This window comes from Macaca thibetana, chromosome 6, assembly GCF_024542745.1.
Source record: "Macaca thibetana thibetana isolate TM-01 chromosome 6, ASM2454274v1, whole genome shotgun sequence".
In the NCBI taxonomy this organism is placed as follows: domain Eukaryota; kingdom Metazoa; phylum Chordata; class Mammalia; order Primates; family Cercopithecidae; genus Macaca; species Macaca thibetana.
In genome coordinates this window covers 139,944,679-139,969,168 of record NC_065583.1, presented here as the reverse complement: position 1 = coordinate 139,969,168, position 24,490 = coordinate 139,944,679, and the positions used below count along the sequence as shown (strand labels likewise).

The 24,490-nt window shown below is 40.6% G+C and overlaps 1 protein-coding gene across 5 annotated transcripts in view; it reads right to left on the bottom strand.

Moving 5' to 3' along the window:
• Positions 1 to 1,776: 1,776 nt before the first annotated feature.
• Positions 1,777 to 24,490, bottom strand: part of OSMR (oncostatin M receptor) — a 96,703-nt gene continuing 73,989 nt past the window's right edge. For all 5 annotated transcript variants that reach the window (XM_050793407.1, XM_050793406.1, XM_050793410.1 and 2 more), the window contains 9 exons: positions 19,846 to 19,922; positions 18,405 to 18,627; positions 15,671 to 15,841; positions 14,186 to 14,290; positions 12,838 to 13,011; positions 12,066 to 12,233; positions 5,426 to 5,507; positions 4,853 to 4,925; positions 1,777 to 4,516 (listed from right to left, as the gene is read on the bottom strand). In XM_050793407.1, coding sequence (XP_050649364.1) covers positions 3,941 to 4,516; positions 4,853 to 4,925; positions 5,426 to 5,507; positions 12,066 to 12,233; positions 12,838 to 13,011; positions 14,186 to 14,290; positions 15,671 to 15,841; positions 18,405 to 18,627; positions 19,846 to 19,922 — 1,649 coding nt within the window. In that variant the 3' untranslated portion in view covers positions 1,777 to 3,940. The remainder of the gene's footprint in view (positions 4,517 to 4,852; positions 4,926 to 5,425; positions 5,508 to 12,065; positions 12,234 to 12,837; positions 13,012 to 14,185; positions 14,291 to 15,670; positions 15,842 to 18,404; positions 18,628 to 19,845; positions 19,923 to 24,490) is intronic.

The window sequence follows — 24,490 nt, the reverse complement described above, 5'->3', positions numbered from 1 at the left end:
CTGTTACAATATTTTAAAGTAATATTCTTCTTAAACACTTCATAATTAAACATCTTTGTAGTTTTTTAAAATATCTATAGGGATTTGGAAAATAGGTCTTTAGATAGAACAGCTCTGAATTTTTTGAGGAAATAATGTACAATATGAGTGATGATGGCATGACAATGGTGACATCTCTGTGGAAGGTATTCGATGTCTCACACATAAACTGCCCTGATTGAATAAGCTTACCTACAGCTACCTACTGGCAAAAGAGAATACCACAGAAATTACGAATTCTGGAGGATAAAGTTGAGTGTCAAAGTTGGGGTCTGTTAATAAAATATGGTAAAATATATATCTCACTTCAAGAAACATTTTGGACAGTTTGGCAAATTTCTGTACATTTTTCCCAATGTCTTCCACTGTATATGTCATTGAAAATATAGTTGGCCCCAAAATAAACTAAAAAGCATACTTACAAATTCATCATGCCGCTGATCTTTTAAAAAAGTCCTAATGCAGCGGAACTTGGAAAAGACTGTTTCATTTTTAAAACTCTTTAGTATATAAAATACTCAAAAATACAGTACTAGTTCGGTATTGATTTTAAGAAACTAAAATATACTAAAACTTCCCTTAATGCTTAGAGTAATAAAACAACTATGCTTTCAAATTGAATATACCTATTGTGTTGTAAACATTTTAACTGAAAGTTCTGAAAACTCTCTTCTACTGTTTCTCTCTTCCAGAGTTTTAAAATTTCTACTTTATGCAGAGTGCTTTAACATGCTTTGTAAATTCGAGATGAAAGCTTATCTTTCAACAGAACTCTTAGAAGTGTTAATAAGATATTAAGTCTTGATGTTCTTAATCAGTACACACTCTAGTAGGTAACAAGGTTGACCCTAATTAGTTTGGGTTAGGTGTTTGAATGTAGGAAGCGTTTCAGAAGTCGTACTGTTGTGTGAAGAGGTCCCAACTCCCATCCTGAATTGTTGAGGTCCCCCGCACAGAGGTGAGGACCGTGCACAGGCTGATGCAGGATTTAAAGGCCATTAATGCCAGTGCCGTCCACCACTCAAATATCCTATTTTTAAGGAATTACTACTGTGATTTTAGGTGCAATTTTTAACAATTAGTATGACTGTATTAGAAAAAGTAGAGCTTAGAAAACTCAGATATTTACATGAAATCATGATATCATGATTTGCGTCAAAACGTGAGGAGAAAGAGTGAACAGAGGTATGGAGCTGAAACAGTCATGGGTAGTGGCCATTGGGACTGGTGGTGATACATAGTGGTTTATTAAACTTCTACTTTTGTGTATATTTGAAATTCTCCATTTTTCTGACACATGAGTATGTATTTCAAAGTTTCTGAATAACACTTCCTAAAGCCATGTTAAGATGGCATATAGTATTGAAAACTAAGGTTTTGAACATGAATTTATTTGGTTATGACCATTGGAGAAGAAATGTTTACAGTCAAGACTATAGGTCATAGTGATATTATGAAGACAAACGTTACATAGCCCAGCATTTCCTATTGGCATGTTGTTGTATTTCAGAAAGACTTCATTTGATTTAGGCCAGTGATTCTCAAAGTTTAGTGTGTAGATGAATGCCTGGGAACTGATGAAAAATAGATTCCAGGTCCATGCCCCAAAGATTCTGATTAAGAGGTTTGTAGTCATACCCAGGAATTTACATTTTTATTTAGTAAGTTCATGAGGTGATGTATCTAATTACTAGATTTTCATTTCATTGAGGGAGGTAAAACAATGTGATGATGAAATATTTTAATTAAGGTTTATTTCAGTATTAAAAATGACTTCAAGGTTTTGTGTGAATTATTTTTTAAACAAAACTATATGAAAAATATGTACAAATCAGTCACCAATGTCATTGACATTTTTGTGAACAAGTTTCAAATGAAAAATGTAATCCCATCATAACAAAGGTACATAAATAAATAAATGCTGACAATACTGGCCCTAAAGTCTAACACAACTGTTAGACTAATCAGGATACCACTTTCTACTACATGAGGAGCACATAATCAATGTTTCCAGCAAAAGGCAAGTACTGGTTTGTGTAGGTTTATTTAGGTCAGTTGACAGCCACATTATTTTGAGGTGTGGCTACTTGTTTCTCTTTATAGTGTTGAAGGGCACAGTGCAAGGCATTGGGCACCAGAGGCATAAGCATAGGCAGAGCCATTTCTACCATGCTGACGGCAGGCAGGAAGACAAAAAGGAACCCCTTTCGTGCTTGTTTGGAAATGTGACGGCTAGGTGCAGTGGCTCACGCCTGTAATCCCAGCACTTTGGGAGGCTGAGGTGGGCGGATCACCTGAGGTCAGGAGTTCCAGACCAGCCTGACCAACATGGTGAAACCCCATCTCTACTAAAGATACAAAATTAGCTGGGTGTGGTGGTGCATGCCTGTAATCAGAACTACTCGGGAGGCTGAGGCACGAGAACTGCTTGAACCTGGGAGGCGGAGGTTACAGTGAGCCAAAGTTGCATCATTGCACTCCAGCCTGGGCAACAAAAGCAAAATTCCATCTCAAAAAATAAAAAATAAATGTGACCAATAATGTGACAAATAGGCTGGGCATGGTGGCTCACACCTGTAATCCTAGCACTTGGGGAAGCTGAGGCAGGTGGATCACCTGAGGTCAGGAGTTCGAGACCAGCCTGGCCAACATGATAAAACCCTGTCTCTACTAAAAATATAAAAACTAGCCAGGTGTGGTAGTGTGCACCCAGAGTCCTAGGTGCTCCGGAGGCTGGGCAGGAGAACTGTTTGAATCCGGGAGGTGGAAGCTGCAGTGAGCTGAGATTGCACCAAGAGAACCAACATGTACTAAAATACCAGTTGTGTACCAGGTGCTTTGCATATATTAGTTCGGAATATATTGGTTCAGAGGAGACAAAGTTGCTCCAAAGCCAACATGGAATTTCCCACTCCATAGAACTTTTTAGTTATATCTGAATTATGTCCAACAATGGGTTTCATTTTACCATTTTAGCATAATATGAATGTAACTGTGACAGAGTTATCTTGGCCCGGACAACGTAGTGCAGAGTCCAAAGCATGCCAAGTGAAAACAGGCTGTTTATAGCCAGTTCTTGAAAGGAAAGGAACCAAACACTGAATGGAATTACGTGATACACTTTCCTTTTTATGTTCTGAGGTAGTCATCAAAAATTACGGTAGAATACTGATGTCTATGGAGCAGATGTACAACTGACAGTAAGTCAGAAGTTACTTGCCAATCCCATTCTTTCACTGTAGTAAGCTTGACAGAAGAATTGTGGAAATCTTGTTGATTGATCACACATTTTACATATTAGATTAGATCTATACCCCCCGCCCCACCCACAGAGTTAATTTTACTGTGTCTGTGAACTATAGATTCTTATCCGTTCAAGGTAAGTCTAAAATCTGTCCTGGCCTCAGACACCTGAGTTTTTTTCATTCAATACGCTCAGTAAATTTACATTGACAATTTATGCTGTAGTAATAAGTCTCCTGTGGCCTTTATTAAAGCCTTCAATCTAAGAATTGCTTTTAATGGAAATATTTCCTCGGTAAAAAATGAACTTCTAGGACCACAGCCACCCTGTACAGTACTGAGTGGGAGTCTGTAGAGTGGTTAATGCATATCCTTGTGTCAAGCTCAAGTCTCCTGTTCTAAAGGTGAGCCTGGAACAAACAGCAGCAAGGTAAGCATGCTCCCATGATCCTGCCATTTCTAGGGCAAGCCTGCTCCAATGGGGAGTGTTAAGTTCCATAGCTTCTGGCCTTTAACCTAGCCAGATTGTAGTGGTCTTACATAAACCAGACCTGCAAATCATACTGGGATTAAGGACCAAGGCCACTGGTGATGAGAGGGTGCCAGCTCTGCTCTTCGTAATGTCTGTGTAGCATAAGGTATGAAATCGGCATGCTGGTTAGCGGTAGTGTTCACCTGGATCTAAAAGGGTAATTGAGGAAAGGCTGCTATTCTCGGTCGGGGGAGGCAGGGCAAGACGCAGGGGGACTGCCATTTGCATTTTATACTCTGAACAGTGTGGTGGCTCCACTGGGTTTGTTGGGAGACTGTCCTTGTCTCCAGACATGGGTGAAGCCAACTGGGACACATAATTCAAACTTGTTTCTCCAGCTGGGACTTCTCCCAGGGAGTTCATGTAGTTTTTTTCTAGTGCCTTTAGTACATTTTCAGGTGAGGTCATTAGTCCCAGCATACTTGGTGGGGCTTTGGGGGGTACTGGAACATGGCCACAAGAGCCAGTGTCAGAAGCTGCCTGGTTGTAGGTAAAGTTCTCAAAACAGATGCAGGGGCCAGGGCCAGAGTGATTCTTTTCTGTTGGAAGGAGATAAAGGTAGTTAGGCTTAGTCAACTCAGTTTCTGTGAGTGACTTCCTAGTGCCTAGGAGCTGTATCTTTGTCCCTTCTGGCTTGCTTACAACTTCAATAGCATCTGGGATACAGTCACTGACATTCATTATTGTTAGGTGAGGGTTCTCCTAGAAAGGAAACAAAAATATGTAAATATAGACATTTGTGTGCATGCATACATGCATCAAAGTAGATTAAGCATGTGAAATACACTTAGAGCTTCAATGTTGTTTATGTTCCTTCCTGGTCACAAGTAACCTGGAGGTGAAGTTGAAAACCAAAAGACGTCCCCTGACAGAAGAAATCAAAGCTCCAATCACCTATTTCATGGCTATGGGTATAAAGGTGGCTTTTACTGTGCTATATTTTCCTGAGGAGCTCTAGGAAAGTAGGATTCTGACAGCCCCCACTCTGGGTTAGTCCTTAATAGGTGTATGATATACATACAATTTGCCAACATTTACCTTGAATTTTATTAACGACAGGATGCTGCTCTTGTAAGGGTCAGGGATGTCAGGATAACACGTCTCCTTGATCCTAGAAAAAAAAATGGAAAATGAGACTGAATTTCACGGTACAGTGGAATAGTTAAGAGCAAGAACTCTGGAGTCAGATTCCTGGCTTCTAATCCTTGCATTGTAACTTACTAAGCAAGTTACTTGGTTCTTCCATGCTTTAATTTCTTATTGGCTAAATGGAGATAATTATGGTACTTAGAGTGTCCTCATGAAGATTAAATGAATTAATTGATAAAGCACTTAGAACACTGCCAAACATCTAGTAAGTAAGATATAAATATTAGCTACTGCTGTTGAAAAAATTCTGTGGTCTATGTTAAATGGTGATTAGTTTCCTCATATAGTCACCTGGAGAGCAAAACAGTGAAATAAAGTACATATTCTCACCCCAGCCTCTTTTGTCCTTTTCATTTTCTGTATGTTGTTTCGTATTATTCAATGTCATTTCTATCTTACTAAATCTCTTTCCAGATTTTTCTCTTACCCTCTTCTTGGATAAAACCTTCCTCACACACTTACCACTGACTTTTCAAGTAGCACACGATCGTGATGAGCAAGACGCAGAAAACCATGGGCAGTAGGATACGAATCAACATGGAGGCTGAACAAGGAAAAACAAAGGGACATTTTTAATAAGTACTTTTCCCTTCCTCAAAGGAATAAAATTAAGTTTATGATTGAGAGTAATTTTACATGTTTATTATTTCTCAAATTATGTATGCAAGTTGTAATATGAGTTCTGCCTGACTTCAGGGGAAAAGCCAACCAACCAACTAGCCAACCGACACAGGAAGCCATTTGCCATCAACAGTGTGTGACTCACATTTGTTACCTCTTCTGATAGATTGCATCGTGACTTGCTGTATTAACATTATGCTTTTCCACTCCTGCCAAAACTTCATAGTAGGTGAGAACACTTTCCTGCCCCTTGACTTGGGGCTCAGCCATGTGCACTGGCTTGGCCAATGGGCTGTTGGTAATTGTAATGTAACTAAGTGTTTTACATGTGCATGTACACATTGGCTTGCGCTCTTGTGTTCCTCACCATGAGAAGTGTGTGCCTCAGGTAGCTGCTGCGACTTTAGCCTTAGCCCTAGAATGAAGATGCGTGAAACAAACCTGAACATGACTGAAGCTTAGAGTCCAGCTTACCACAGCCTAGATCAGCCAAGTCTCAGCTGACCTGTAAACCCATGAGCATAAAAAGAAATATTTGTTCTTGTATGCCACGGAGCTTTTGAGGGTGTTTGTTACACATCAAAAATTGACTAGTGCACTCCTTCTAGTTCGCCTCAGATTACCTAAATATGTCTTAATCTGGGAAAATGATTATGTTTATTTCTCCAATATGTCAACTGGTGCTTCATTTATTTCAAATGACCATTGTGAAATCTGTTAGAATAAAAATGGAATCACTAATGGTAGGAAACCCTGACAAATAGAGCTGGGAAGGTCATGCAGATAACAAAAACCACTACGAAAACCACAACCTTGCACAAAGGCCATCACAACCTTACACACACACACACAATGCTTCTGCAAGGACATCTTCCCATTAAACCTTGAACTGGCATCACCCTTGTTATTCATCTTTGTAGTCAAGGATAATTATTTCAAAGCAATTATATAATCCTCCTCATTTTTTTTTCCTTTAAAAACTTTTGTCTCCCTTTACCTCCCTGAATATGCACATAGTTTACTATAGTTTTTTTCCACTGAAATTCTCAGTCCCAAATAAACATCTTTTCTTTTAGAGAGCGTCTCTCTCTTATTAGACTGACACCATCTTCCTGTTCCCATTGCTTGCAATTTCCACCAAATAATAATTCAGCTGGGTTGGTAAACATCCCTTTTCACAAAAGTAAATTGCTCAGGGAGGATCTAGGGGGTTAAGTTACTGAACATATGATTCTGTTCAATCCATTTGCCCCCTCTGCCCTCCCCATGCTCCACCCCACACCTAGCTGCCCTGGAAGAAATGGAGCTTGATTTGGGGACAGTGGTGTGGCAGATAATGTTGGAGTTTTGTAAAGAAAGGTGGCCCTGGGTAGATGCACAAGCCCGTGCTATGAGGCAACACAGGGTTCTAGGGAAAAGGACCCAGAAAGGTAAGAGAGGGCCAAAACAACTGACCTAAAATTAACCCTGACCCCAGAAAAAGGGGAAGGAAACTCTCTTTATGAATCTTACTATGGTAAACTTTGCTCTCAAGAACAGTACTTTTGATGATGTAAACCAAAAAGTATCTGAGACAGGTCTCCATCAATTTAGAAGTTTCTTTTGCCAAGGTGAAGGACATGACTGGAAGAAATAAACAGAATCACAGAAACATTATGTAGTCTGTGTCTTCCTCCAAAGATAATGTTGAGGGCTTCAATAATGCTGAGGGCTTCAATTTAAAGGGGAAAAGTGGGCTGGAATGAGAAAGGGCTGGAGGAAAAGTGGGCTGGAGGAGGGAGGGTATGATTATCCACATGTCACAAGAGAAAAGGAGGAGACAGAAGAATAGTTAATTATGTATTCATCTCCCAGGAGAGGCTACGATAAGATAAGGCAAACACAGAGTAGCTACCTGTGGAGATATTTAAGCTTTTACTGTACCTGTCTGCTTAGAAGCAAAAGGAAAGGCAGCTTCTTGCATGAACCAGCTTTCAGCGTATTTTTTTCCCTTGCATAGTGAATTTTATGTTCTGTTCACAATCACTGCACTAGTACACGTCTTTAGGTATTTCTTTAGGGTTTATGTAGGCATTTTGGGGGCATATATACCTAGGAATGAAGGTTCTCACACCTAAGGTATATATATACTCATTTTAGGAGATACTACCAAGGAATTTTCCAAAACTGCTTGTACCAATTTACTCCCATCAGCAAGGTATGGAAGTTCCAGTTCTTCTACATCCTCATCAACACTTGGTATTTTTCATCTTTTACATTTCAGCTATTTTCAGGCTAATTTTAAACAGAAACTTTCGGAACATAATCTACTTCCATACTCAGGATTTAAAAATGATTCAGTAGTGCCTATTAAATTCAGAAGGAAATGTAGTGCCAAATGTCCAAATATAAAAACACAAATTACAGTTGGTTTGGACACCCTGTATGTTTAAACAAACTGCTTACCCTCTCTGTGTCTCATTATCTCTCTTTAGTAACCTAGTCTCCTGATCAGAGAAAAAGTTAACCAATCAATTTACAAAGAGAAAGGATTATTTTGAAAAATACCAACAGAATAAACATTTATTCACTACTCTGCAATTTCAGTATTACATTAATTTTTTGCATTTCTATTTTTTGTTTTTGCTGTTTAATCATTCTAGCCTCATTGCAGTAGATACAGGTATTTTTTATTCCCATCTAACAAGATCTGAGGTACAGTTAACTGGATGCTAGTCACATAATATTCTACCTATTTTTTTTTTTTAAGTAAAATCTCAGGAAAGTAGAAAAAGTTTGAAATATTTTCTACTTTCTATTTCAAATATTTTATTTCAAATAATATAATCAGTAGTCACAAGCCAAGCCAGGGCTAATGAAGTTTAACATAAGGGAGATGAATGAAACTTAGAAAATAAATATTTAAAGATAAGTGTGTGTGTGTGTGTGTGTGTGTGTGTGTGTGTGTGTGTGTACCAACCAAGTAAATTACAAAGGTAGAATAAAACTAACCTGAAAATAAATTTAAAATTAACTCCAAAATGCCAAGAGTGCTCAAGTAATGTAAATCATTGACACATCTTAATCAGATAAGGGGTTCTGGATTTTGGCTTGGAGACCTAGGGACATGTTTCAGTGTAGTAGTCAACATGCAGTCAGCACCACAACCTGTCTGATACTGTTTGGCTGTGTCCCCACCCAAATTTCATCTTGAACTGTAGCTCCCATCATCCCCACGTGTCATGGGAGGGACCTGGTGGGAGGTAATTGAATCATGGGGGTGGCTGCCCCATGCTGCTGTTCTTGTGATAGTGAGTGAGTTCTCACAAGATCTGATGGTTTTATAAGGGGCTTTTCCCCCTTTGCTCGGCACTTCTCTCTCCTGCTGCCATGTGAAGAAGGATGTGTTTGCTTCCCCTTCTGCCATAATTATAAGTTTCCTGAGGCTTCCTCAGCCATGCAGAACCATGAGCCACTTAAACCTCTTTCCTTTATAAATTACCCAGTCTCAGGCAGTTCTTTAAGGCAGTGGAGAATGGACTGATGCAGTAAATTGGTACTGAGATACCTTATAAGGTATCTGAAAATGTGGAAGCAACTTTGGAACTGGGTATCAGGCAGAGACTGGAACAGTTTGGAGGGCTCAGAAGAAGAGAGGACGACGTGGGAAAGTTTGGAACTTCTTAGAGACTTGGAGGGATCAGAAGACAGGAAGATGATGGAAAGTTTGGAACTTCTTAGAGGTCTGTTGAATGGATACGACCAAAATGCTGATAATGATAAGGACAATGAAGTCCAGGTTGAGGTGGAAGTCCAGGCTCAGATGGAGATGAGGAACTTGTTAGGAACTGGAGCAAAGGTGATTCTTGTTATGCTTTAGCAAAGAGACTGGTGGCATTTTGCCCCTGCCCTAGAGCTCTGTGGAACGTTGAACTTGAGACAGATGATTTAGGGTATCTGGCAGAAGAAATTTCTATGCAGCAAAACATTCAAGAGGAAGCAGAGCAAAAAAGTTTAGAAAATTTGCAGCCTGATAATGCAATACTAAAGAAAAACCCATTTTTTGAAGAGAAATTCAAGCCAGCTGCAGAAATATTCATAAATAATGCATATATACAGCCACACATATCTGAACAAGATGCCAAATGTTAATCATTAAGGCAATGGAGAAAATGTCTCTAGGCCATGTCAGAGGTCTTCACGGCCACCCCTCCCATCACAGGCACAAAAGCCTAGCAGGGAAAAATGGTTTCCTGGGCTAGGCTCAGGGACCCCTGCTCTGTGCAGCCTCAGGACATGGTACCCTACATCCCAGTTAATTCAGCTCTAGCTGTGACTAAAAGAGGTCATTGCTTCAGAGGGTGCAAGCACCAAGCCTTGGCAGCTTCCATGTGATGTTAAGTCTGTGGGTGCACAGAAGTCAAGAATTGAGGTTTGGGAACCTCCACCTAGATTTCAGAGGACATAAGGAAATGCCTGCATGTCCAAGCAGAAGTTTGCTGCAGGGGCAGAGCCCTCATGGAGAACCTCTGCTAGGGCAGTGTGGAAGGGAAATACGGGGCTGGAGCCCCCGCAGAGAGTCTGCACTGGGGCACTGCCTAGTGGAGCTGTGAGAAGACGGCCACCATCCTCCAGACCCCAGAATGGTAGATCCACCAACAGCTTGCACCATGTGCCTAGAAAAGCCAAGAAACTCAATGCCAGCCCATGAAAGCAGCCAGAAGGAGTCTGTACCCTGCAAAGCCTCAGGGGTGGAACTGCCCAAGACCACAGGAGCCTATCTCTTGCATCAGCATGACCTGAATGTGAGACATGGAGTCAAAGGAGATCATTTTGCAACTTTAAGGTTTAATGACTGCCCTATTGGAATTCGAACTTGCATGGGACCTGCAGTTCCTTTGTTTTGGGCAATTTCTCCCATTTAGAATGGGTGTATGTACCCAATGCATGTACTACCATTGTATCTAGGGAACAACTAACTTGCTTTTAATTTTACAGGCTCATAGGTGGAAGAGACTTGCCTTGTCTCAGATTAGACTTTCGACTTGGTCTTTTGGGTTAATGCTGGAATGAGCTAAGACCTTGGGGGACTGTTGGAAAGGCATAATTGCGTTTTGAAATATGAGGGCATGAGATTTGGAAGGGGCCAGGAGTGGAATGATATGATTTGGCAGTGTCCCCACCAAAATCTCATCTTATATTTTAGCTCCTATAATCCCCATGTGTCCTGGGACGGATCCAGTGGGATGTAATTGAATCATGGGGGCGGTTACCCCCATGCTGTTCTCATGATAGTGAGTGAGTTCTCACAAGATGTGATGGTTTTATAAGTGGCTTTTCTCCTTTGCTCGGCACTTCTCTCTCCTTCCGCCATGTTAAGAAGGACGTGTTTGCTTTCTCTTCTGCCATGATTGTAAATTTCCTGAGGCCTTCCCAGCCATGTGGAACTGTGAGTCAATTAAACCTCTTTCCTTTATAAATTACCCACTCTCAGGCAGTTCTTTATAGTAGTGTGAGAACGGACTAATACACTGCCACTGAAGCCACATGTATCTGAATCACCCGTCAGGGCACTCCAGGGTCAGCAGTCCAACAGGACATGCCCATCTCTACAGCTGCAGCTTCGGTGAGGGCACCCTGCACTAAGGAAAGTTGGTAACTTCAGGCAAGCCTTTTGAATCTATTTGCGTTACATGGGTGCCTTCCAGGACCTTCTATGATCCCCTCATTAAAGATACTCTTTTCTCCTCTTTCTTCCATCAGCATCTATTTTCTCTCACCACATTCCTGTTTATTGGTTGTCAGGGTTTGCCATGAGAATAAATTTTTCCATCAACCAGTTCTTACTGTTTTTCTCCCTTCCCTCTTACTTCTCCATCTTTCAAGCCAAATGTATTTTTGAAAAGATCTCTCTCTCTCCACCTCACCATTTCCCATCCAAATATGCAAACAGGGAGTTTCTGAGCAAGTATTCCATGCCCCTGCCCAATTCCCACACCACTGTACCCATTTCTAATTGCCCCGGAGGCCCTAGCAGAGTCAAGAAGCAATTTGTTTGCTGCTGAGGGAAACAATCCAGAGGAAAGCTAGCTGCAGAGAACAATTCTGCTGAGAAAACCAGCACCCCTCTTCTCTAGACAGAAGCCTTGTGGCTCTTCTGATGTCAACACTAAAATATGCTATCTGTGATTTTCAAACTACATACAGGATTGTGAGACTGAGTTCCAGAGAACTGTCTCAAGGGCCACTGAGGGAGGCAGAGGGAAGATTTTAGGCCTTAATCAGACAGATTACCTCCATTTGTATCTATTTTATATAGTGAGAGTCTGTGCAACTCTTTTTTTGTGACACAAAGGGTTTCATCGAGAGAAAGAGGGAGGTGTGATGGAGAGAAGAAAGGTTTGAAAATTCCTGATCTAGACAAAGCCTAAGTCAACACTTCTGTAATTTGTTAGTTTCCCAGAAACTCCTAAGGGAAGACCTTTGATTTGGGAAAACTCACAGTGTTCATCCGGAGTCGTGATCTTCGTGAACGTAGCATTGGGGCCCTCGCCAGCACTAGTGAATGGAGTAACGAAAAACTCATAGAAGGATTCTGGCTTTAGGTTGTCCACAATCAATGCCTTTTCTTCTGGGTTGTCAATTTTGTATTTGCAACATTCTGAACCATCTGTGATTTTTAAATTTTTTTTTTTTTAAGGAAAAAAATACTGTATTAAAAGTGTGGTAAACATCTTGTGAGAGAGTTGGACACTAATACTCTTGTTAACTCAGCACCATCAATATGTTTAAACCAAACAAAAATCAAATCATAATTTCATCACCATAGGCACACCAGGTAAAATGTTCAGGAGATGGCACAAAAAGCAGAAAATCCACTGAACAAGGGGTACTAGTGATCCAGCCAAAGCATACAAATCTGCAAGAAACAGTAAGAGTTTGCAAGGGGCTTAAAAATAAATTGGAACAATGCTCAATAAAGTGAAAAAAAAGAGGAAAGTTTCATAAAGAGCAGGTTTTCTTAAGGAGCTGGTGGTGCTTCAGATGCTTCTAAAAATACCAGGTCATATTGTTTTTTAAGTAAGTTAAAATGCTGTCCCACCCCCACCATCTTGCTCACCCTACTAATTTGCTTAAGAACACCTTTTCAGTATAAAGTCATGCAAGAAGGGAATTCAGCCTGGCCACAGTCTAAGATGGCAGCCATTATTTTCAATGATTTCAAATAATGAGATCTTGAAAGAATAAATAAACAAATCAAAAATAGATGTCACCTGAAAGAACTGCCTTTTGAAATCGTGGGTGGCACTGCCTCGCCTTGGATTTCAGATAGACATGGTACCCTTGTATAAAACCAGGTTGAGATTCAGTAGAGTAATCTTTCCAACTCAGAGTGAAGGAGTGGGATGTCAACATATCTACCAGCACGTGAGGGTTGTCTGAAGGAGCTAGGAAAAGAAGTTGGGATAAGAGAAAAGTCATGATTTGGAAACAGTCTCAGAATATTCATGTCAACTAATAGAAGAACCGTAGCCAGCTCCAGAGGTTGTAAGAGCTTATGCCGAGTTAAGGAGTTTTATCTGTTTCTCTAGAGGATTTGTGCCTTGACATAGTTTATGTGAGCTGTGAAGGAGTTGAGCAATCTTGTTCAAGTCTTGCCTTTCACAGATGAAGAATGGACACGCAGAGACTAAATAACTTGCACAAGCTCACATAGCCCCCGCAAAAAAAGAAAGAAACTAAAGTCTAAAAAAAAAAAAGAGACTTAATTCTGTTCTTAAATTCGAAACGGTGTTTGAAAAAAGACTCAACCACAGAACCTACTAAAGTGAGGAAGAAGGGAGGAAGTGAAAGTGGAAGGATTATGTTCAAAGAGGCAAGTGGGGCGATTTGATGAACTAGATCCAGTTCCCAGGTTGTGGCAGTGCCCAGTTATCCAAGTGTCACTGAAAAACAATCCAAGAATGTTTACTTTGAAGGCTTTGCTGAGGCTGTTTTCCCACACACGCTTATGCACAGTTGGACTGTGCACACGAAGTCACACACCTCCTGCCCACTCTGAGCCAACTGTAAACTGTGGATCCACTCCTGCTAAAGGAAGAACCCCTGAGAACTGGTCTGATTTGTGTGAACAATTAAGCACCCACCTGAAGAAGGAGAATAAGCAACCCCATGGGAGGATCAAAAATCCCCTCCACTGCTGGTGGGACAGTGGTGACATTTCTAGGGGGTGATTTCACAACATGTATGTAAAGTCTTAAAAATTATGAAAGAAATGAAAAAGATATTTTAAAAGTTGAAACCCTTTGATTCCAGCATCCTATCTTTAAGACATCATTTACAAACCATTGTTATGGATTTGGACAAAGATTAGCTAAAACAATGATTATTCACATAGGGTATAAGAGACTAAACAAAGGAAGAAAGAGAGACTTAGCAATGAGAATGAAAATGTTTTATGTTTGTATGATTAAAAAATAATTTTAAAAACCCAATAGCCAGAGTAAATGGGATATCAAAAAGCGGGTATGATGCCGACACCTTCCTAAACCCAAAGCTAGGAATCTATGAATTGTTCTGAACAAGTGTGCACATGGGGCACATGAAATGCTTTAAACTTACCAAGTTCCTGAGAGTATCCTGTTTTTTTCTCTAATAAACAAGCAATCCTTTTTGTAGATAACCCATAGATTCTGAAGTCGTATCGAACTCCTGGCCTAAAAGCATCTAGGGAAGAAAAGTCAACAGATTTGTAATAACAGAATGACATTTCCTAATTCTGAAAAGAAAAATGATGAAAAGGCGTGGCACGGTGGCTCACACCTGTAATCCCAGCACTTTGAGAGGCTGAGGTAGGCAGATCACTTGAGGCCAGGAGTTGGAGACCAGCCTGGCCAACATGGTGAAACCCTATCTCTACTAAAAACAGAAAAATTATTAGCCAGATGTAATGGTGGGCACCTGTAATCCCAGCTACTGGGGAGGCTGAGGCAGGAGAATCGCTTGAACTCAAGAGGCAGAGGTTGCAGTGAGCTGATATCAAGCCACTGCACTCCAGCCTGGGTAACAGAGCGACAGTCTGTCTTCCAACCCTTCCCCCTCCCCCCTACAAAAGAATGAAAAATAAATTTGTGTTCCCCTAATAATTGCCTTTCAGGAATTTTGCATTTTATCCCCACCATATTCCCTCCTTCCATGAAGCCTTGGAGTCCTCCATGCTGCAAACACCTGGCCCCACTGTCTTGTCTCCAGCAAAGCCTGCAGGGATTAGCCTCTGCAGTGTTCTTTGAAGCAAGAGCTCTCAAACATGCCTGTGTATCCATGTGCACACAACTGGGTGCAGAATCAGACCAGACACAGAAAACCATTCAAGCCCTTCTTTGACTCCAAATCCCCCTCTGGTTACTTGTCTTCCCTCTTCCCATTAAAGCCAATAGTCTTGAAAGCTTTGCTTCCACTTCCTCATTTCCCCATTACACTTATACCTCTGCAATCTCCTTCCAGAACCCACCACACCACTGAAATTGGCGAAGCTTTGATCATCCTCTGAACAGGGACATTTCCCACACCTTTCCATGAGCCCAGCAGATGGCGCCACCCACCCCTCCAGCTCAAGCCACACAAATGGGCACTCTTGTGTCTGCTAAACTAGCAAATCTTCACATTACAAATCCAATGTGGGAGGTAAGAGAACAAGTTCTACATGTTCTATTGAAACTGAAGGCTGATGATCGATTCTCATCAACTATATGTCCTAAACATCTTCCAAATCCATGCAATTCTCTGCTTTTGTAAAAGCTCTCTGGACAACTGTTACAACGTCCCTCTGCCATTCGAGACTATGCACTAATTTAGAGAAACAAGTTTAGGAAAACCATGAAAATCAATTCCCATCTCATGTGCAGATATTCTCTGCAAAAGGAGATTTAAAGGTTGAGTTTTAGAACATATTCTTGTAACATCTGAACTCCTAACACCCATGCTGGATTTGTCGTTTCAAAATTATTAGCTGAGCACAGTCAAAGTCTGTGAAGTAGTCCAGAAATCCCACTTGAACTTGCTTCAAGGTGAATATAGCAATGCGATGATATGGAAGGTTCTTCTTACCTGTGCTAATGACTGTGCTTGTGGTATTGGGACCTACATTCTTCCACTGGAGCACATCCTGGGGATGGTCACACCAGTCCACAACATAGCCTATAACATCTCCAGGCTGGGGTTTCCAAGACAGAGAGAATCCACCCTCTGTGCCTGCAATTCTTTCTTCCTCAACCTCTTCTGTATATAAACAAATAGAGCAATGCTCCAGACTTAATTAACTGTAAATTGTTTTAAGTATGTAAGGTAGAAAGTAGATACATACATGCACGGTATCTAGTAGGTAACAGACCTCCACTTCAATAGTTACAGGTGCTTGGGTGGGGGATGTTTTCATGGGTGAGTTCCTGCCTCTTACTTCCCGGCAAACATTCACACCTGCCCTTCAGATGCCCATCATGTTGGCCTTCTGAAGTCCAACCAGACTTCAGCACCTAGGACAGGGGCCAGCAAACTACCACCAGGATGATTCCAGCCTCTGAGGGTTGCTTTCATATGACCCTTGAGCTAAGAATGGTTCTAAGACATTTTAAGAGTTGTAAAAATACAATAAACCAAAAAAGAAGGCATATAATAAAATATGTAATGGAGACTATATGACCTGCAAAAATGTTTGCCATCTGCCCATTTACCACAAAATTTGTTGATCCTTGATCTAGAATCTGGTATTGGGTACTGGATCTGCTTCAAAAATTACCTGTTGAATGAATAACTAATGCAGGTTAATTCTCCCACAGTAATATCAGTTGCTCCTAAACTAAATACTGCTTCTGAGATGTGTTACGGGTAGGAATTGAGTAGAAGACAAAAAAGAAGAAAATATTCAGGTATATAAAAAGTTGGGTTATATAAGGATATGCACACAGTTTATGACTAACGCTGCCATCTCAATAGATTTTATATGTTAAAGTAGGTTTCCTGATGTCTGACAATTGGAAAAAGGGTAACATGGCCTCAGGGGACTACCAGTTCTACTGAGTTCCAACAGGGATATACCTTATCCTTGAGGCATGAGAATTTCTCCTCTTTCTACAGACTTACACTAAGAACTGGTTTATTGTTTGTCTGTAATTCACATTTAGCTGGGCCTCCTGTATTTTATCTGGCAATCCTAATTACAACTGAATAGTGGTGCGAAAACCACTGATTCACTTTTATAGGGCATCAAAATATCATCCAGCTGGGGGCACCCAAAGGAATGTGTAGCTCTAGGTATAAGGTAAAAGCCCATGAGGGCTTTATAGATCCCATCCACATGGCTTCCCTGCTTTCCTCCATCAAGCAGACAAATTCCCCACACATATTAAGGCTTGACATTTTTCACTTGACTTATTAATACTTAGTAAAATTTAACTCCAAACCCAGGGTTGAAACTCTTAGAAAGCTGCTTCTTTAAACTGAAAATACATTTTGAGAGATAGAGGCAGATCAAAGAGTAGGGGAATCTTTTTGTCAGTCATTCGCACCCTAGTGTGAATTAGCTTAACCTTATTGATTTTCTCATAGTACATGAGTGACTTTATACATGCTGGTGATGTAGAAACAAGGAGCACTTAAGGATAGCTAGCTGGAGCCTCACACCAGAAGGTCTAGGCATCTGAAGGCAGGGCATGGGGATGAAGGGTATGGTAGGAGACCCCAAAATATATAATTGCTCTCAGCAGTGTTGCTTTGAACTGGTCTCTGCCTTCCTCAGGAGAGGCCAGTACCAGCTCCCCAAGGCTGAATGAAATGCCCCCTTTTCCTGTTCAGATCCTAATGAAGTCAGAATATAACTTCTTTCTCTAATATAGTTCTTCAGAAAACAGAGGTTACACTAAACAACTCCGAAACCAACTCCTAGAGTTTTTCTTCTATGGCACAATATAATTTATTTTCCTCATGTGATACATACTGGATAGTTCTTTTGAAAACATAAAAATAAAACAACAACATCCTCTAATCCAACTCAGTTAACCCAAATTTAAGCTGAACTTGAATAAATAAGTATCATAGAACCTACCATAACATCATAAGCAGGGTCTGGAAATTTTAATAGCAGGAGCCAAAGGGTGATATTATTACAAGGTTCATGAATGATCCTAGCATGCCACTGCCCGACTGCATTATGTGTGCCCATGTGTGTATCATCTCATAGTGTGTAACTGTGGGGTTGACTTTTTTATGGCTCTCTAAGAAGGAAATTAATATCACTATTGATTTGGCATGTAGGGCAAGGGCATTCCACCTTGTTTGCTCTTTCATAGGCAAGAGATTAGCCAGTTATTATCTTTTATTCTACAAAGTTGGCAGAGCCCCTGGTGAAAGCTGATGCCAGTTCTGATGATCTCTGGAAATATTCATGGGCTCTTTCCAGGTGCAAAGACTGACAACACTTTTTACAAAATAGTAAATGCAATTCCTATTTCACAAGCCACAAAGATCATAAATAGTAACTCCAATTTTCAGTGGTAACTGTGGTTGGGGTTGCATTTACTTGAATAAACTTCAGATAATTTCCCAAGTATGTTGAAGAATCCCCTGGACAGAAATATCCTGAGCCATGGCTGAAGTCTCCCCACACTGAGGGGACTGTCCCACTGAAACATGTTGACACACCTGGCCCAAAAGTAAATGGCTATTTGGTGACTAGACATTTTGTCTTCCCAAGTTACTGTTTTCTCAATGTATCCATCACCACTTAATAACGTCATCAACATTTTCCTAGAGAATAAAAACAAAACAAAACGCAAAACAAACTCACTGTTTTCAGGGTCCGCAGAGATGACTATTATAGAAGCAGGAGAAGCGCCCACACTGTTGTTAGCTGTGACGCAGATTTGGTAGGAACACCTGTCGAGGATTAGTTTTGTGCTGTTGGCTGGTGCCGGAATGGAACGGAGCTCTGACCTGGACGGTTTGTCTAGGTTTTCTACAACTACATTATAGAACAGGATCTTTCCATTGGCATGCAGTTTTGATAATGGCTGAAAAAAATATTGATAAACATTTTTAAATGGATTTTAATTGAAAGGAATTTGTACAACTCCTTTTTCATCTTTTCTGTCCCTCAACTCCTTTATATATGCACACCCACCAGAAAATTCAAACAGCTTAATAGAGAAAATAACTCTCTCAACCAAGTCTGAAATCAGACATTCAAATCTAACTGAAGGTGAGTAGAGAAGAGGACCATTTGGAGATAAAAGCCTCAAGAGCATTATGTGTCCTGAGAAGAGGGCTCAGATCAGAATCACAAGGAATAGACTCTTTAACCTGGTGGAAAAAAGAATGTGAGGGGTAGTCAAGGGCAGAAAAGCAATGAGAACAAACAGCACCACCCTGGGACCCTGCAGGAGGAGCCTGGGTACTGGCCTCATTCCACCTCCAGCTGTATTGTCCCCATGCAGCTGTACAGGGATGAGCTGCTCTCCATACCCAGAGTCCTCCTCTGGAAGGCTCAGTTTGCAGAGAAATTCTTGCTCACACAGTCCCAAGCCCATTCTCAGGGTCTGTTCCTCAGGCCTCCTCTCCCCTGGCATGTGTACCACCAGACCTGAGAGTGGGCTGGGAGTGGCTATCTGCTTGGGGTGTGGACAGAACCCAGACATGCAGACTGGCATGCCCACATGTCTGTGCACAGAGATTCTTGCAGAGTGTGCCAAACTAAAGGTGAAAAAAAAAAGTGGGGTAGGTTGAGACCAGAGTCAACTCTCCCAGCATCACCATGTTTCGGTGTGAAATTGACGCATCACTGAGTTCAGAATACAAACCTGGCCTTCCAGGTTGTCATGAAGGTGTATTAGGCAAGATAGAAGGATAAAATTTATTTTATATTACAATTTTTAAGCTTGATTTATAATTTTAAAACATAAATAGTATGAATGTTTAAATATGTGTAACTTTTAACTATCTTATGTCGTTGTTTACTTACATCTTTGCCCTGGGCCCTGCAAGAGTCAGGGCTGGCCTGAGTTGGAGTCGCGGAGAAGGTTCTACCAATCAGAACTGGCTGTCGGTTGCATGAGCTGTCAAAGGGGTGGAGTGGGATTCCTCTACTAGGTAAGAAATTCTGTCGGATGAATGCAAAGATCCCTCCCAGTTGGGACACTGGACCAATCAACAGTTCTCCAGAGGAAGACACATTTGTTTCCACAAATGTGGCTTTTAGAAACAATCACACTTTTGGAATCTGCACATCTTACCTTCCAGAATAAGGTCACAGTATGATTTCCTGGCTCTGAGTTCACACTTCTCCAGACATCAGGGGCCTCTGACGGAGCTGAAATTAACCAAAGAAAAGCCCTTGGATCATAATATGTATGTAACGCAATACGCTCAACCTTTTTCTAGGTTGGTCAAGGACATGACAATTACCTGTCTAACCTGAGGCTTGCCTCTCCCCTTTTTGCTCTCTGTGACTTCTACCCACTGGTCCACAGCCACACTGCTCACTCCTCACTAGGTGCACATAGTACAGGGCTTTATAAAAAGGTCAGCTGCCTCTGAAAGCCTTTTTAAACATTAAGCCATAGAACTACCAAAGAATTTTGGAATAATTCATCCATTAGACCAATTCCAGATGAGTTAGGTAAATTTCCCCTTTTCTGACTTTCTAGGCAGCAGACCTTTGCTACTTACTTGCCTCATTTGTGATGGACAGAGACACACTGATGGGGAGCCCGCTAGGGGCAGGAAGCGTTCTTTCTCACGTTCATGACACCCACGGCTGGTCCGCTCACTGGAATGCTGGTCTCCCCCCACTGGGAAGGCCTCATTCCACTCCTCCTCCCAGCACCCTGCCTGTGGCTGGGTCACCTGCTTGCTGTGGACACTTGAGGCACCTGCAGCACCCAGCATTTCTTCTATCGTGGCTCTCACCATGCTGTTTTAGAATAATGTGCTTCCTTGTCTCTCTGTCAATAAACCATAGGATCCCTGGGGCCAAGGGCTTTGAAACTCCAGCATCTGCCTCAGGGCCTGGCACTTTGTGAAACTTCTACAAACTGTTTGAATAAAAACCAAACTTCAAAGGAACTCAGAAAACAATCTGCTTCAATGTCCCAATCTTTTCTTGTCTCCATCCCTCACTCAGAAATCTTTGTAAACAGATTGACTGAGTGATTTTGCATCTAAATCCGCATTTGCTCAATCAACTTATCATGAGGAAAGGTCTTTAAATCCAAGGCAACTCTGGGTACCTATGTATAAAACCATTTAGGGGATCTCTTTTACACATAATTATAGCTAATATTTACAGAGGGGCTACTAGATGCCAGCCAAGTTCCAAATGTTTTGCATATATTAACTCATTTAATCCTCATAACACTTCTATGGGGCAGGTATGATTATTTACCCCATTCTCCAGATAAGGAAACTAAGACCCAGAGAAGGTAAGTTAATTTCTTAAATCACTCAGGTGAAAGTAAAAGTGAAGCCAAGATTTGAACTCAAGGTAGTTAGGGTCTGGTCATTCCACTATTCACCTTTAGAAAATGGATGGTCAATTGAAGACTCAGCTTGCATGACAAGTTCAACAAAATTCTCTTTAAAAAAAAACTCAGCAATGGAAAAATAATGACATCAGTGCAATTTATTTTAAAATCTTAAAAAAGGAACACATTTTAATCACTGATTGATAAAAATATTATGAAAGTCCTATTAAGATGAGTACATCTTTTAGTTTGTAAATTGTTTTGCTGGATTTATGTAATACTCTGTATTCCACACAGAATCAAATTTTCTACTGATACAATTTTGTCATGGTATGACATTCACAAGAATAGTACAACAAAAAGTAGTCAAAAGAGAATTTAAAACATTCACAAGCCACAAGAAATATCAGGCTTTAACTGCTGAAGATATAGATGACCCAATAAAAGCACATCCATGGAGACAAACAAGAAAGGGACTCACAGGTATTGAAGTCATTCTGCAACTGAGCCCTAACAGCATATATCATTTTTAAATCCAGACTTAAAAAACATCTTCATCTCTCTACTCAATCACATTTTGTGAATGTACTGCTTCAGCTTTCTGAATTTGAAAATACAACTATAGCATGTCTCCTATGACTTTTATTTTTAATGTTTACTTTGAAACTTCCCTTTAATTCTTAAAGATAGCTTGAATATTTTAGCATAGCCCCTAATAAAAATAATTGAATTAAATTCAAGTATCTAATTAAGAGAGTTAATAGTAATGGCTACAAACCTAAAAAACTCTTGTGATAACAAAAATCAATTTAAATATAAGATGTGGTACAGAGTTGTTAGTTTAAAATCTAATGGTTTAATAGTCCAGATTCCATTTTAGAGTAATGATATAAAATCCAAATTACTTATTAATAGGTTCCTTAACTTTATATGAATTATTTTTCTTCCAACTCTTCCAACTTTTCTTCCAACTCTCAGTTTGCCAAATCACAAATTTGATTTTAATCAGAGAAAAACATCCTTTTTGGAAGGTGCAAATCAGTATTTACTAAATGTTTACCAGTCTACTATCATTGATAGGGTTTACTACATTTCAGTATATAGCCCAGTGCTGTCAAAGTTTTGAGAAATTGTGATTTCATTAAATTACAGTTTGGTTATCAAAACATAACTTCAAAGTCCGTCACCTGAGTGCTACTTTAATTTTCAGACTTCTTTGTGCATGCTATTATGTTCTTGAAAGTAATTTAGCATATTTCCATATAACTCATTCCTGTGAAACCATAGTCAATACTTCATTATTCAGTAGTTAATAATCAAACTTCAGTGAATCATATCCCTCCCTATTACATTTTATTTTCCTTTGAAATACTTTTTAAAAACTTCCTAGAAACTTTTTATAATTTAAAGTTTTATTTTAGAGTCAGGGAGTACATGTGCATGTTTGTTACATGGATATATTGTGCAATGCTGAGGTTTGGAATACGAATGATCCCATCACCCAATTGTGGGCATAGAACCCAACAGTTACTTTTTCAACCCTTGCCCCCTCCCTTCCTTCCCAGTCCCCAGTGTCTATTATTTCTATCTTTATTTTCATGAATACCCAATATTTAGTTCCCACTTAAAAGTGAGAACATGCAGTATTTCGTTTTCTGTTCCTGCATTAATTCACTTAGGATAATGGCCTCCAGCTACATCCATGTTGCTGGGAGGAACATTATTTCATTATTTTTTATGGCTGTGTAGTATTCCATGGTGTATATGTACCATATTTTCTTTATCCAACCCACCATTGATGGGCACCTAGGTAGATGCCATGTCTTTGCTATGGTGAATAGTGCTGTGATGAACATATACGTGTTGGTAGAATGATTTATTTTCTTTTGGATATATACCCAGTAATGGGATTTTTGGGTGGAACAGTAGCTCTGTTTTGAGAAATCTCCAAATTGCTTTTTACGAAGGTTGAACTAATTTATATTCCCACCAACAGTGTATAAGTGTTCCCTTTTCCCTGCGGCTTCCCCAGCATCTGTTGCTTTTTGACTTTTTAATAATAGCCATTTTGACTGGTATCCTCATTAGAAAAGGCAATAGGTGCACAGAGAAGCTCAAGAGAATACTTGTGAGCACAGACATAGAAGATGACCATCTATCAGCCAAAGAAAGTGGCCTCTGAGAAACAACTTCAGCCAACAACTTGATGTCAGATTTCTAACCTCCATAATTATGAGACACTACATTTCTCTTGTTAAAGTTCTTCTCTCTGTGGTACTGTGTTATTAAAGCCCTAGAAAACTGTTACAACCTATTAATACACATGGAATATATTCCCTGCAGCATGGTTGAAATGAAAACAGAGTTTTATTATGTCAGGCTCCACTTGCATTTGAGAGCTGAAGCACTGTGGAAAGTGGCCTCCCTTAAGAAATATTATGAAGACACGTGAAGAAGGCTCCTGCCCTGATGGGGCTACAGGGATGACTTCTGTGAGATGACACATTGCAAGCAAATGCATACAGTAGCTTAAGCTTCCCCTTTTTTGTGTATCACCTCCTTTTGTGTAAAAACTTTCTTGTAAGAACATTGGCTATTAATACTTAGAGAAGGTCTAGCAGGGCAGTGGTGCTGACTGCTACAGAAGCTACCTGGGGTTGTTAAAGAATAAAAACAGTAACAACGTGCAAAGATTTTTAAAAATAGCCTTTCTGATTGATGTAAGATGTTGTCTCATTGTGATTTTAATTTGCCTTTTTCTGATGATTGGTGATGTTGAGCATTCTTTCTTTTTTGTTTTTTTTGGCTGCTCGTATGTCTTCAGAACTCTCCGTTCATGTCTTTTCTCCACTTTTTTTTTAATTTTTAGATAGGGTCTCGCTCTGTCACCCAGGCTGGAGTGCAGTGGCGCCATCTCCGCTCACTGCAAGCACCGCCTCCCAGGTTCACGCCATTTTCCTGCCTCAACCTCCCAAGTAGCTGGGACTACAGGCGCCCGCCACCACGGCCAGCTAATTTTTTGTAGAGACGGGATTTCTCCGTGTTAGCCAGGATGGTCTCGATCTCCTGACCTCGTGATCCACCCACCTCAGTCTCCTGAAGTGCTGGGGACCGCACCCAGCCCTTATGCCCTCTTTTTAATGGGGTTGTTTGCTTTTTGCTTGTTGAATTAAGTTCCTTATAGATTCTAGAAATTAGATGTTTGGGCCAGGCGCGGTGGCTCAAGCCTGTAATCCCAGCACTTTGGGAGGCCGAGACGGGCGGATCACGAGGTCAGGAGATCGAGACCATCCTGGCTAACACGGTGAAACCCCATCTCTACTAAAAAATACAAAAAAAAAACTAGCCTGGCGCAGTGGCGGGCGCCTGTAGTCCCAGTTACTCGGGAGGCTGAGCCAGGAGAATGGCGTAAACC